Source organism: Convolutriloba macropyga, chromosome 5 (assembly GCF_964194025.1).
Source record: "Convolutriloba macropyga chromosome 5, txConMacr16.3, whole genome shotgun sequence".
Classification (NCBI taxonomy): Eukaryota; Metazoa; Xenacoelomorpha; order Acoela; family Convolutidae; genus Convolutriloba; species Convolutriloba macropyga.
In genome coordinates this window covers 45,605,796-45,620,658 of record NC_134472.1, presented here as the reverse complement: position 1 = coordinate 45,620,658, position 14,863 = coordinate 45,605,796, and the positions used below count along the sequence as shown (strand labels likewise).

Here is a 14,863-nt window from a genome sequence, read left to right as displayed (position 1 = left end):
CAATTATGAGACTGCAAGAAACTGAATGCTTCGCTAAATCGCCTTCATCTTTTACAAGATTTGTTTCTTGTGTAAATAAATTTTACATGTTTCACAATAAAATCAAACGAGTCCTGATCTATTTGGCAAGAGAAACTGGACATGTTTCATTAGACATTAGTTTCAGTGGGAACCCTCCCTTGAAGACTCAATGGGAACGTCCAAAACACATTTTGGGCGCGAATTGACCTACAAGCCAAAATAATAAAAAAAAAATGTCTGTGCTGTTTTGTGAGAAAACTCTAAAATTAATTGTATCATGAAGCTCAAACGAAAAAAAAACATCCTTCGCCAAAAGTATAAAAGTATAATTGCTATTGAGTTCAGCATTTATTTCTCGCAATTATATAAAAATTCGTCCATAAAAACTAAACAGTTTTTCGATACTTAGTGGTTAACATTAATGAAAAACAAGGAATTTTATCTTTCCAGCAACTCTTTCTGATTTTTTGGATCGAATGAAGTTTACTCTGAACAATGGGATAAACACCAAACTTCTTAGTGCTAGAAGGTTGAGAGAGACTTGAAGCCTCGAGGAACAAGAAAAAAAAACAAGGTCACATTAGAGATGCCCTTGTTGGAAGGCTTAATACCATTTGATTTAAGGCATGTCTACCACACTAAGAGATGAAGAGATGCTGGTTCGAATACAGTACTCGTCCAATTTCAAAACCTAGCGCTTGTCTAGAGATATTGCTTGCTTATTTAGCAGGACCTCGTTGTGCATTATAATGTGATGCCAAAACGCTCTCCTTCTCAAAATTCTCTTAAAGAAAAGAATCAACAACAAAAACCCTGGGAGAGGGTAGGTAACCTTTTCTGTCCATCAAAATGGCAGCCGGCGAGGATTGTTGGTTAAAAAACTGGCATGTGCTTCAAGTGAATTGTTTTTAACCAACCGCAGCCCTGAATGTAAAAAGGAGTAAAAAGATGCGCTTATCTTTCTTCTGAGGGTACACTTGAAAACAATTCCGTCGCTAATTAAATTCCGGACTTGAATTACTCCCAGTGAATGGTATTTAGGGAAAAGTTATTAAAAACAAATCCTTTATTTCTTACATTCTGGTAACCAAATCTGTCCTCTGATTATTTAAAACCGGGTCCACTTACACCAAAAGTCAAAGTTACTCTTTTGTATTCATGAGTGTTCTGCTCACTCGGCCATTGCTGCAAAAATGTTTGTATTTTGTATGATTTCTTCCAAACTTTTGTTTATATTGCACTTAACGACCTATGTTGGTGGGAGTGACTCAATGCCAACTGTAAAACTTGGTAAGTGGAAAATATCACTACATCCGTTAATTTAATTATCATTACATCGGTTCTATTTTTGACATTTTTTCGGCTCTTTTTGACGTTTCTTTCTGCTATTTTCGACGATTTTTAGACTTGCAAAGTCTTGGCCATTACTTGCATTTAGACTGACAAGTGTAATAAGTGACATGATCATAGCTCCGAATCAGTAGTATATAAGAATTGCAATTAGACGTGCCCAATACTGATATTGACTGGGCGTAAGGTCCAGGTTAACATTGGTAAAATTGAATCACAGTATCACAAGAGATCAGATACCAAACAGTGAAATGACAAAAAAAATGACCTGGTCTCATTTCAGTCATTTGAGAGGAAGTCACCTATCGCTAGCAACTTCTTATTAGAAATGAGATTAGCTGACTGGTTGAGAACAACCGACCGAAACTCCGCTTAGATTACCCGACCAACACTGTTGCTCATCTATAACAATGTAAAAACCCTAGCTACAGCAGAAAATTCATTTATAAGAGCAAACAATTTGATCCAAGCACAAATATTTCCTAAAGCAAATTATCGTAGAGTATATTTGAGCCCACTGACTATCAAAGCTACATGAAAAATGTAAGAATCGGTGAATAGCCGGTGTTCAAACCCAAATCCAGAAAACAAAGAACAAATTTCAATTAAAAGGAATGGGTAATGGCACTTATCATTTAAATTCAGACTTTCTTTTTGTTCAGCCAACTTTGGCCGATCGATGTATTCATTAGAAAATTTGTCAAGCGTAGAACACAAAATTTAAAAATTGATCAAATTGGTTTTCAGAAGCCAAGGACATGTTATTCACTCAGCGCAAACACATCACGCCTGATGTTCAGCCTGATGATCAGTAATTTCCTTACCCGTACGCCATTAGATCTAGAAAAATGAAATGCGTTTACTCCCAGAAAATATTGAAGTTGAGTTATTGAAGTTGAAATTATTGAAGTCAAATTTCTGTTAATTTTGTTAACATCATCCAAAAAAGTTGAAATTGTAATCAAATATGCACCTTTAGCCCATTTTGAACAAATTTTCAAAAAGTACCAATCTGAATCAGTCTAATACCAATTTTCTGAAAGCGTTTTAGTTGCTCTTCTTGGGAGAATTTTTCACAAATTAAAATCTATGGGTTTTTCTAATTTAGATCGATATTTATCATAAAATACCTTATTTATTTGAGTTATAGTGACAAAAATTGGTTACATGACAAAATACCTAATGCCAAAAAACCCAATGTGCCAAAATACCCAATGCCATTATACCCAATTTATTCCCTTTGATTTTTTCGTTCAATAATCCGATTACAAATTAGCACTCAAATTTACAAGCTTGTTTTCTCGCAATTTAAGTTGCTAGTTTAATCCCATGTTCGGTTGTGATAGTTTCATATCAAGTCCCACGGGCCGCTGAGGCATGGCCATGGCCCGCGAGGCATGGCCAAATACACTAACTAAATATTATGCTAAATGATCGTTCTGATAGTTCCAACGTTAGAATGAAATATTGGGTATATTTTGGGTATTTTGTCACATTGGGTATTTTGGCATTGGGTATTTTGTCCTGACACCACAAAAATTGATGACAAATAGAACTTTGCGCTTAAGTTTGAAACAATTAACTGTTTTCATTACAGCGCAGTGATAAGAAGTCTAGTTTATGTCTGAGCGAGGACACTTACAATTCTAAAGGATTTTCTTGGTGCACTATCTTTTTTAATGTTTTTTTTGCACTTTTTTGTTTATATAATAATGGCTCACAAATAAAAATTTATATACAGATTGAGCAAATGACAGGCCCCATTTTTGTTCTGATAGGGCTTCATAAGCATATACTGTTTTCAGAGAGAACTTTTTTTATTTATCGATTCGATAAAGTAATCTCGTCAAATTTGCGAAGACTCTCAAAATTTGTGGTTCTCCTTGCATTTTTTTGCTTACAAGAAAAAAATGTTGTTTCTAAGATTAACCTGTGAACCGATTCCGTGAGAACGAAATTGCTCAGACAGCAATGAAAAAATTACAATTAAGACAGCGGCTAAATACTTTTAAGTGACTCGATACTTCTTGGTGCAGATTACATATGCAGGAATGGATGTAATGCAAGTGTTGATTCTGTCAAATCAACCGAATTATATTTTTGGGAAATTGATAGCAGTTGGGTGATAAGTTTGACTTTTTACTCTTGCCACTCATCGGCGATGTGTTGAATGCCGCACGACGTTATTGTTGTCCATTAGGGACAACGGTAGGCCCGCTTCCTGGTTTAATTCAGCATGAGCTTCCTTTGTAGCTACGAGAGCTGGCGGCTTTGTTACTGGTTATTCGACTGACGGTGAGTAATTAGCACGCCGTTTGGGGAATCGCTCATTCATTGCGCGCGAAATATTTTATTTCCTTGATCAAATCACACTGCCAGCTGGACCTTTTCATTTTTCATCTTTGCACTCCCGCCCATTTATTGTGTAGTTTTTTCTGATTTTGCTAGATCTTCCCGTCTAAACTCTTTTCCGTTATACTTGGTCATCATCTGATTGCATACGCGGCTACCGGGGTATTCCTCTCCTCTATTGTATCGAATTTAGCCACATCAGATCTACAAGCTTGGACATTTGGTTTCCTAGGTTTGCGAATTACTAGAGTGGTGAGCGACTGCTTCACGATTTTCGATATGGGGGCAAGCACACTATATTATCCTTCGAGATTTTTTATAACGTTTGTTAGAGTTGAACATGCAAGCCAAATTTATTTTTATTGCTCGTTCGGTCATTGGAATGGGTCTGCAAGTCCGGCTGTCCGCATGAATCTGGATTTCGTATCTGTTCTTTCAGCTCACGTTGTTGAGCAACTTGGGTCGCCTCCGTCATGCACTCATCAACTTCTGGGTCACTTCTTTCGTTCTCCTACCAGGCAAATGCAGGGATCAGATTAAGCACAGGGAGTTGGTCTTCATCTTAATCGCAATTTATAATGATTTTTTGAGTCAGTTGGGAAAACCTCGGTTCAGTGCTGATATTGCTCAGCCGAGTATTAGACTTTCTCAAAAAAGGAACTTCAAACGGTGAAATCCGAATAATATGCTTCTTACATATTCGCAGTTCTTATAAAAGTTTTAACGAACGGTCCACCAAAAGCAAATTGAGTCTCAATTTTTGGAACAACAGTCTTAGTAAGAGGGTTAAAACGCGAGGCGGGATACACAAGCTTAAATTTCTTAACAATCGCAGTGCGAGGAGGACATTCTAGTGGATGAACAAGTGTCTAGCGGTGCATGTGATGCCACAATGCATACTGCGAAAGACCCAATATTCCCCGGCTTTCCGGATGTGTGCTATGAATGTTGTCAAGGAAGGCTTTGCAGAGAATTTTCGAAGAGCAAAACTCTCATTGATGCATACATACCCACCTTTGACGCTTTAGTACCACCAACGAAGAGGGTATTTAGGAATCCATTGGTTTCAATCGCATCTCGTTTTTGGTCGAAATTCAACCCATGAACTTTTAAATATTGGGCCCTTTTTCGTCATAGCAGTAAAGAAATTCTAATTCAAAAACCCTTGCGATCATTTGATCTATAGTCAGTTTCTAAGAATAAACTGTTAACCGAAACCGCGGAACAAATGAAGAGAATGTATTCGCTCAGACAGCAATTATGAATAATTTGCAATTCAGGCAGCGGCATAAAGCTTCAAAGTTAAAAATACCGTATTTATTATCTAGAATAGTCATGTGCTAATCTGTTCATTTAGCACTTTACTATTCTAGATAATAAATACGGTACAGATAACCACTGTACGGTATGACATTTGTTTTGGGAAATAGCGACCTCCCCGGGTCGAGAATTGCAATGGATGCGGTAAAAATGCTTACAAAAAATCACCCTTAATTTTACCAAAAAGAGTAGCAGAAAACATTGCAAAAAATGAAAGAATAGCGGTAAATGCGGTGAAAAAAATTCACCGCTAAGAATCCCAAAGCTTACGAAAATTCACCGCTGATTTTACCAAATACCGTCTCTGCAGAAAATATTGCAAAAAAAACATGTAAGAATAGCGGTGAATGCTGTGAATTCGATGAAAAAAAATTCAGCGCTAAGAATTGCAAATCTTACAAAAATTCACCGCTAAGTTAGCACATCTTTCTAGCGACTCATTTTTCTAATGAAATTGTAAAAATTGAGGTTAAGACGTTGAATCTCTTTTACTTGTCACATTCATTAATTTCAATGACCAGGCCAATTTTTTTCACCACTATGCACCGCAATTCTTACATTATTCTTCGACAAAACCTCCACCCAGGTCGGGGTTTTATTTTGAAGCGAGAATTGAATACAGCAAACATGATTTAACATTGCCACGTAAAACTCAACGGGCAAAAGGTTGTAAGAATAACTTTGAGTACTAAACCATATGCCTCGTTAAACACAACCGTGAAAAGTAAATGCGCCAGAGCTGGCTGAATAATCTTTTGATTTGAGACCTAGCTAGACCTACCTAATCTAAAGAAGAGACTCAATTCTTGGCTCACTGAATAGTGCAGGAAGAACAAATAATATTATCAAAACGCCTTTGAATCCGTAGAAACTAATTTTCGGTACTAACAGTGAGACCTTGGCTAACCCGGGTTGACAAAAAGTTTTAACCATAGAACTTTCGTATTATGGACCATTGACTTCATAAATCAAAAAAGTTTTAAAAGATTGGTAAAACTATAACTTTCCCATAAATGAAATTTCTATGACTAAAAATTTTCCATAAATGGAAGTTTCATGACTACAACTTCTCCATAATATGGAAGTTCTATGGATACTACTTCTCCATAACAACAGAAAGGAGGCATTTAAAGAGTCTTGGTTTTTTCGTGAGTCCTCATGAGCTTCTTAAACTACAAGGGAAAACAGTTTTGACTGTTTTTCTTGGAGAACAAGCAAAAATGGAGGCTCTTTTTTTTCCAAGACATGATATATAGCAAATATCTAAAATCCCGGATAAGCCAGGAACATTATAGCACATCATAGAAGAAAGAAACAACGCACAATTAAAATACAGCACATAGGAGAAGGTGCCTGTAAGGGCACAAAGGGATGGACATTTAACAAAAAATCGACTTTTTAAAAAAAACATTTTACCCCCCAAAAGTTAAACCAAGACGCCAAACCAAAAAAAACCTGGTGCCTTACTATGCTTATGGATAGAAGGCACTGCCAAAACAGTATGGGAAACATTGAACAACTAGTTGACACAGAAGGTCTTATTACATTTTTTAAATACGATTGACTTTTTGAGAAACATTTGACGAAATCGCAAAACCTGACTTTATATATCACTTAGGCAAAATTTTCTTGATTCATGGCCAACGTTAGCCTAACAAACGCTTGTTATATCACTTTGAATAGCCTAGACTGAGGAGTAGCCTAACTCAATTCTCGATGAGGTACAACTTTGCTTGATAACAGCTGAAAAACAAAAATGTGCATCAAAGAAGTTAAGTTCCTTGAAACAACTCATTGGCAATATCAATTGGTCATTTCAAAAAGGAATTAGCTACATTAACCAAAATTTCGGGTGTCCGATTTAACCCAAATTTTTTTTTGGGAGGTAACTTATTCTATATTATATCGAGTTTTCATTTTCCCATAATTTTTTTGTACTATGAGCTAATTGTACACTCCTGGAGATGAACCTGAGTGGAGGATCACAATTAAAACGTTTTTGATAGTGACAAAAAATAAATAATCTTATATGGATAAATTTTGAAGGCCAAAACATTGAGATGGGGGTTCAATTCTCGATGAGGTAAAACTTTGCTTGATAGCAGCTGAAAAACACAAACTGAGCTTCAAAAAAGTTTGTATCCTCGAAACAACTCGTTGGCAATAGCAATTGGTCTTTTCAAAAAAAATAGCTACATTAAACAAAGTTTTGGGTGTTCGATTTACCCCAAAATTTTTTTGGAAGAACACAGAAACCATGTTCTATCGAATTTTCATTGTCCCATACCTTTTTGTGCTATACGCTAGTCTGTTTTGCACCAAAAATTTGAATGGCAAGATAACATTTCTTCTTATGGAAAAAATTAGTTCTTTTACGGAAAAAATTGAACCAAAACTGTTCTATGAAGTTCTATGACTACAACTTTTTCTTTGTTGGTTGCTAGTTGTAATCTCACTTGATGCTATGGCTTTTCATTGGATAATTCAGGGCATGCAAGGAGTTTTTTGACTTGAAAAAATGTTTTTTACTTTTCTACAATTTTTTTTCTATGAAGTTCTATGACTACAACTTTTTCATAATTCTCTGTTCGCTTAAGACTCAATTTTTTTTTCTAGTTAGTTTTTTGAAACATACTTTTTCCCTCCTTTTCATGATGTAATAAAAAATTTTTAAAAAATTTAATTCCATAGAACTCCCTTTTATGAAAGTTCTATGACTACAACCTTTCATAGACGCCATAATTTGAAGTTGTAATTTTATAAATATTTGAATTATAAAGTCAACCCGGGAAGTCACAATAAACAATAATAATAATAATAATAATAATAATAATAATAATAATAATAATAATGATAATAATAATAATAATAATAATAATAATAATAATAATAACAATATTAATAATAATAATAATAATAATAATAATAATGATGATAATAATAATAATAATAATAATAATAATAATAATAATAATAATAATAATATTAATAATAATAATAATAATAATAATAATAATAATAATAATAATAATAATAATAATAATGAATTCAACCAAATATGGTTACAACCAGCTTGGTAGTCCTCAGATTAGGGGAGAAATCAAGTTTCAGTAACAATCGTGTCTTGCATCAGATAACTGTGTTTTACACGTACCAATGTTGCAGTCAGATTATTAGAGGTCATCAGCATCGAAAATTGAGGAGTTGATTCAACATTAAGCAACTAACTAGAGAACAGAAGATGTGAAAACTCAAAATTAATCAGTGCATGATAAAGAATAATTATTCTATGTAAAATAAGACATTCAGCACGGTAGTTTGGAAAATTAGAAGAGATGCTGACTCACCATTAACCCCCCAAACAATAACGAATATTTGAGCATGACTTCATTCCATGTTCGGATCTTTTCCTCCTACCCCCCCCCTTACGTTATTCACCCCCAATCACAGAGTACGTGTTATTACATGTAAAATTTTTATGTAAAAATATTTCACGTACGTCGGGGGGGGGGGGTTCAAATAATATGCACCCACTCAGCTGGGGGGGGGGGGCACAAACGGAAAAGATGCCCGTATTCCTATGAAAGATACCTAAAAAGGAGCCTAAGGTATGTTCTAGCGAAGGCTTAGAAGTGATGTAGAAGATTAGAATATGGCAACTACTTGAAATAATTCTCAGTGAGCAATAGTCGAAGAACTTGATAATAACACCCAGGTTGAGGTCGCTCTCGAAATCGCCTCTGATCAGACCGTCCCAGACAAGTGGGACCTCTGATCAGACAGTCCCAGACCGAAGGGATCTCTGATCAGACGAGTGTGCGCTCGAAGATCGTTGTGCGCTCGATGTGCGCTCGAGGCCGCCTCTGATCAGACGAGTTCCAGACCGAAGTGACCCGTGATCAGACAAGTTCCAGATCATTGTCCAGACGAGTTCCAGAACATTGTCCAGACTAAAGTGCGCTCGAAATATTGTCCCAGACCATATGCATGGATGATCTCTGCAGATCTTCAAAAACGAAAGTATTGCACAAACATACATGACAATACATAAAACAATAAGATATATCAATGAAAAAAAGATTCTTAGCAATAAACGAGTCCACATATCACCCAGGTTAAAGTAAAAGAAGCAAGTTTTTCCATACTGAAGATGAACGCACTGCATGGAATGCTAAATTCTGTGTTAGTGGATTCTGATATAGACAAGGATGCTCGGTAATATGCGCGGCCACATAATGTTCCGACCCCGCTCATCCGCGTTTTTATTTAATTGTCTACCAAATGAGTAAGAGATGAAAAATTTTCAAAATTTCACATATCGCTCGACAAAAACAATGTGAAAAAATAATGCTGGATTAAGTGAATGCTTGCAATACTCGAAAATTTTTTTAGGGAATTTGATGTAATTTTTCTACAAAATTCATTCAACTTGATTTTTTTTCCGGCACTATTTGCCTAATTTTTTTTTCTAGCCTGAGAAACGCTAGTACTATGGCGCCTTCGAAGCGTCGTCTGATCAGAATGTCGTACATTCAAAGTCGTTTTGATCAGCCGAAAGTGCGCTTGAAAATTTGCCTAAAATCAGACTAAAGTACGCTTGATGCTGCGCCTCAGACCAGACTATGGCGAGTTAGAAACTTCTTCTTATCGTACTAGTGTGCACTCGAAAGCCTCCTCTGGTCAGTCTAAAGTGCGCTTGAAAGCATCCCCTGTTTACACTAGCATGAGTTCAAAATTGCCTTTGATCAGACCGTCCCAGACCGAAGTGACCTCTGATCAGACGATTTCTGGACCACTGCTGAGACTAAAATTTGCTCGAAGTATTTTCAAGACCATGTAATTCGAGCGCACCAGGAATATGTGTGCGCTCGAAACTCGTCTGATCAGGGGTCACTTCGGTCTGGCCACCTCGACCTGGGCACTAAGAGACAACAGAAGGCAGAATCGAAAAACTTAAGAAAGATAGTGATTGTTCAAACAAACTTACTAGGCAAAATTTAAACACCTGTTAAGTCATCAGGAGAACACGTTACCATGAAAAAGACGAATAGTTATAAGTGACAAGTTGAATAAGCAGAGACCAATAACCCTAAATTTTAATCTATAGTTTGATGATGACCTTAGCGAGAGACATCCTAATATCTCCGAGAAACATCTGTTATCCGTTAACATCTGGAGACAAAACACCGGCCATATTGGTTTTCTGCGCTTTGGCCAATTGGACTAGCTACTAAATCAAATGACACTTGGACATTTTGGAAACAACTTTTCAAATCTACATTTATATGTGAAATCCGTTTTAAAATTTTTATAAAGGGTTGAGCGACTTTCAACTTTCATTTTCTTTTCCTTTGAGTCGTCATTGGACAATTTTGAGCAAGAATTATCAGATACGGAAACTACAAAGAGTATTACTCTTATGTTTCATATGCGTAAAGTACAAGCGCCTAGTGTTCATGGGAGCGAGAAAAATTAAACCCGGCCATAATGAGAGTGCTGTAAAAAAAAGACGAAGTTTTCTGGTTCAGTTATGAGAAATACTTCATCACTTTAATTTAATTAACAATTTACTTCGTGGCCAAGAGCATCAAATAGCCTAAAGGAGGTAAAAAGAGATATCATACTGTGTCAAAGCGGGTGTAAGCAATAAAAATAAGTCAAAAATCCGATGAAGGGGAATATATGCTGAGTCTGGCAGTTTCGTTCTAAGTGCTTAATGTGTAAGAAAGAGCACAGCATTTGCTTTCAACAGAATTCTCATAACAATTCAGACCTCAAACGTTAGTTTAAAGCTTTCAATTATCATCAATTCAAAAGAGGCAGCGCAATTCTTACGTAATTTCCGAATTATTCTTACAAAAAAAAACAGCAGTATTTCAGCGCCTTCCTTTGGTGCACCTCCCCGCTGACTGGAGCAGAGGCGTAAGTATTTAGTCATCAGAGCTCTAGAGGAACGAATCCCAGGCCAAAAAGAGCACAACATACGTGCGTAGTCCATCTAGGGACATAGCGTCATGAGGAGTTGAGTCCCGTGAGCCTCAAGTCTCCTTAAAACCCCATTTCGGGACATAGCAGAGCAAGTGTTGTCTAAACCAAACATGAAGTGTAGCCACTCTTTATTATTTTAATTCTGCGATCACAGTTGCAACATTACTCTGTGATGTTTATCTCTGAAAATCATTACAAATAACCAAAAAAACATATCTTTTATCCTGTAACCGGGGACAGATGGCTCAATGGAATAAGTAAGAGATTGTCATCTAGCAAACAGAGTTCGACACTGATTTTTTTGTAGTGGTTGTTGAGAACAAAAGGTGAGCTGACAGTGTTCAACGAAATTGCCGAGAGTGTCAACATAGAAAATAAAGCGTTGAAATTATGAAATTTGACGACGGACGACGAAAAAATATATTCTCAGGCGGATAAACCTTTCATACTTGTCCGTTCAATATGTCGAATAAGACTGAATTGATATAAAAAACTTTGAGCATTCAACTCATTAAGCAGATAAAAATGAGAGAATTGTCAGATGAAAATATTTCTGATTTCAACATTTGTCAGCGAAATTCTTAAATAATTTTTTAGAAAATACCCTTGACCCGGTTTCTTAATTTCGTTTATTAATTGCTTGAGATGGAACTTCAAAAAAGATGTTTTCATGAGCCATCTTATAGATAGATGCTAGTTGGCAATTTCTGCTCTGGATCCGCAATTTGTAGTGTGAGGGCCTTATGCAGTTATTTAAAAATTATTTTTTCATTAATTTCTACACGGTCTCAACAACTCTCGGTGAAAACAGTATTAAACTTGAGTAATTTTACTGGAACAAAATGTACCTTTTGCAGCGCAATGAAGATTTACTCATGCCTCAATTCATTTTCTTTTCAAGCAAGGGTTACTACAATTGTGGTCAAATTAACATCTGAATCCGATATCAGTTCAAAGTCAATCATATGTTCAGTTCAAAACCGATTTCACAGTTGAAGTTTGTTTTCATCAAAGTTATTTATGTTGCAGTGGCTCTATTCTCCAAGCGCAACTCAATCGAGGAGCAAGTGATTGATTTCGCCTTCAAAGAGTACAACCAGTCTCTCCGAGGTATTGGGGCGTCCAGTGCAAATAAACCCGTCTATGGATCTCGTGTAGCTCTGGAGAAACTCCACATAGATCCCAGGGACATGGTAAACGTCACTGTGACGTGTAAGTCTTCTTTAAATGCTTGCAGCCCTCAATTTTTTTTTGCAAGGATTAGTTATATCTACGAGAAAATGTTTTCAAAATTCTTGGATTTTCTAATGAAAAGGAAATCTACGGTTTGAAAAGTGATGGTGTGCTCAGTTAAATGTAATTAAACAATTGTAGCATCATCAGCGGTTATTTTAGTTTGCAGTAGGTCTAATTCAAAACAAATCTCAACTTTAAACTTAACAATGTTGGAAAGCTTTTCCAAATGTCATTTTTGGAACCTGTAGTTAAGATGTCCGTCCGTACAGTTATCTTGGCCCATTTCCCAGACCGAAAATACCTTTGTTGATTAAAAAAAGGTGGACGATAACACCAATAAAAATCTCATATGTTGATTGCTAGATATTTTGAAGGCAATTTTGATCCTCGTTGAGCGGCGGGGATTAGTATCCCCGTTTAACGTTTAACTTGCGCTGGAAAGCGCTTCGGCCCACACTTCCCAGAAATGGAAGTTGTCTTAGATTCATATTATCTTGCACTAGAAGTTTTCTCTGCGCTCATTGTGCGTTCAAATACACCTCAGACCACACCCATGTCTACTTAAACCTCTTCGGATCAATCTACTCTGCCATTTGACGGTCGCCAAAAGCTGGTAATTTCAAGCTCGTAAAACAGGTTGAAAAACATTTCAAAATAACAGGTGGGTTTGTTGACTTGAGTGGGTTTGTTGACCAGCAGTCTATTTTGTCTGGGCTTCCACCCGGGTGGTCTAGAAACATTATCTGATAAGTGGTGCTAGTGAAAATGGCAGACGTACCAAAATAAAGAAATTTAATTGATGGCCGATCGGAATTGAGAAAATGTTTTCACTGTTTTCTATTAGGCTGATTGCTCAAGAAATTTTCAATGTTTCAAAATAGGATATGAGTCTTACCGTAGATTTGCTCAGAAATCGCGTTCAGCAGAAAGAGTAAACATGTTTTTTTTTGGGGGGATTGATCTCACATTCGGTTGTGATAGATTCATATCAAGTCTCACTGGCCATTGACTCATGGTCAGATGCGGTAAAATATATAATATAGAAATAGGCAATGTTAAATTTAGGTTAATTGAACGTATAAAGTTGCAGTGTTTTATAATTCTCAGTTGTAAAATTTATCAAATTTGTTGCGAGTTCTATATTTTGGTACATCTATTTGTTGAGAGGTCACTCTGGTGAATGTTTGCATATTTTGTGGTTTTTTTTGCAGTGTGTAGGAAACTAGAGGAGACAGATGTGATGATGGTCTATAGCGGAGGTTCAATTCATCCAATACCTGCCATTATACAGTCATACGCTGATGCATTCAATGTCGCACACGTCACATTTCAACGAGCACCAATGTCTGACAGTGAAAAGGTAATATAGCTCTGCTAAATAACTTACTTTGCAAAAATTTTTTGCTCTCGACGCGAACAAATTTTCGTGCTGCGTCATAAATCCTTCCAGAGATTCCAAGCATCCATATATACAACAAAAAAATTGGCGCTGTTTTTGAAGCTTATAGCAGTGGTCAGTTTGGGGGTAAACACCTACGGTAAAAAACACCCACTTAATTTAAGATATATACGAAGTAAACCCAGACGGAAATAATTAATGGTTAGTGCCACCACCTATTAAGCTGTACAAAATATACGGATTAGTTTGTGTAAGCATGCTAATGAAGACCAACATGCTTTTTACGGGGGAAGGGCAAGAGCTAACATGAGGTTGTAGCCGATAGTGATTTCGTGGAGCTTTATTGTTCCGACCCGCTTTAGTGGGAGGAGGAACTATTTAATCAACTGGTTCTTTTTGTTCAGTCAATTTTCGCCGAGGATTGTGAGTGGCATCATTAGAAAGCTAGTAAAGCGTAGAATTTCAAATTATTTTTTTAAATTTTGCTTCTTTCGAGGAGTTACGGTGGTTTAAAAATTTGAAAACATTAGCCTAACTTTGTTTTTGTTTATTCTTTTCGTAATTTTTGCTTAAATTTTGATCAAATGTAAACCAAATTCTCATTGGTTTTATATTTAAAAATCAATGATAGTTGGTGAACTGCTTTAACTCACTTTTTGCCAAAATTTTCAGCAAATTTTTGACAATTTTCTCCATTTTTTTCATAAAAACTTGCATCAAATACGCTTTTTGGGCCACTTTCTCCAGATTGACGGGTGGTACAGATACATACACTGCTGACGTAGTCCTCCGGTTATCAGATACGAGCTAATCGTGTCTCCAGTTCCTAAGAAAATGTTCTGGAAAAAACAGTTTTTCGGTCTTTCGGTAAATGAAACCGATTATTTCAAAATAAATGCATAATTTTTTTTTATATATTAAGAATTTCCTTCGCCAAAAATCTATTGAAAACATTTAAGAACAATTGCGGTCTTTAGCCAAACAGCGATAGCAAGGCAAGTTCTGGTCTCATCGTTGAGTTTTGAAAAAGGACGAAAAAAGATTCGGATTGTACTTTGGGTCTGTCATTTTATAAAATTATTTACTTTTTCTTGATCCCCAAAAATTGGTAATCTTTTCTCATTTAATGTTGCAAATAATAAGAGGTCTCATTACATTCCATTGAGGCCTAATGAATCAGTTTTTAGCTTTATGAGA

General features: G+C 36.2%; 1 protein-coding gene across 1 annotated transcript in view; it reads left to right on the top strand.

Moving 5' to 3' along the window:
• The first annotated feature begins 1,058 nt into the window (after positions 1–1,058).
• Positions 1,059–14,863, top strand: part of LOC142340032 (glutamate receptor 2-like) — a 118,391-nt gene continuing 104,586 nt past the window's right edge. The window contains exons 1-3 of the mRNA XM_075390430.1: positions 1,059–1,311; positions 12,061–12,243; positions 13,479–13,627. Coding sequence (XP_075246545.1) covers positions 1,215–1,311; positions 12,061–12,243; positions 13,479–13,627 — 429 coding nt within the window. The 5' untranslated portion in view covers positions 1,059–1,214. The remainder of the gene's footprint in view (positions 1,312–12,060; positions 12,244–13,478; positions 13,628–14,863) is intronic.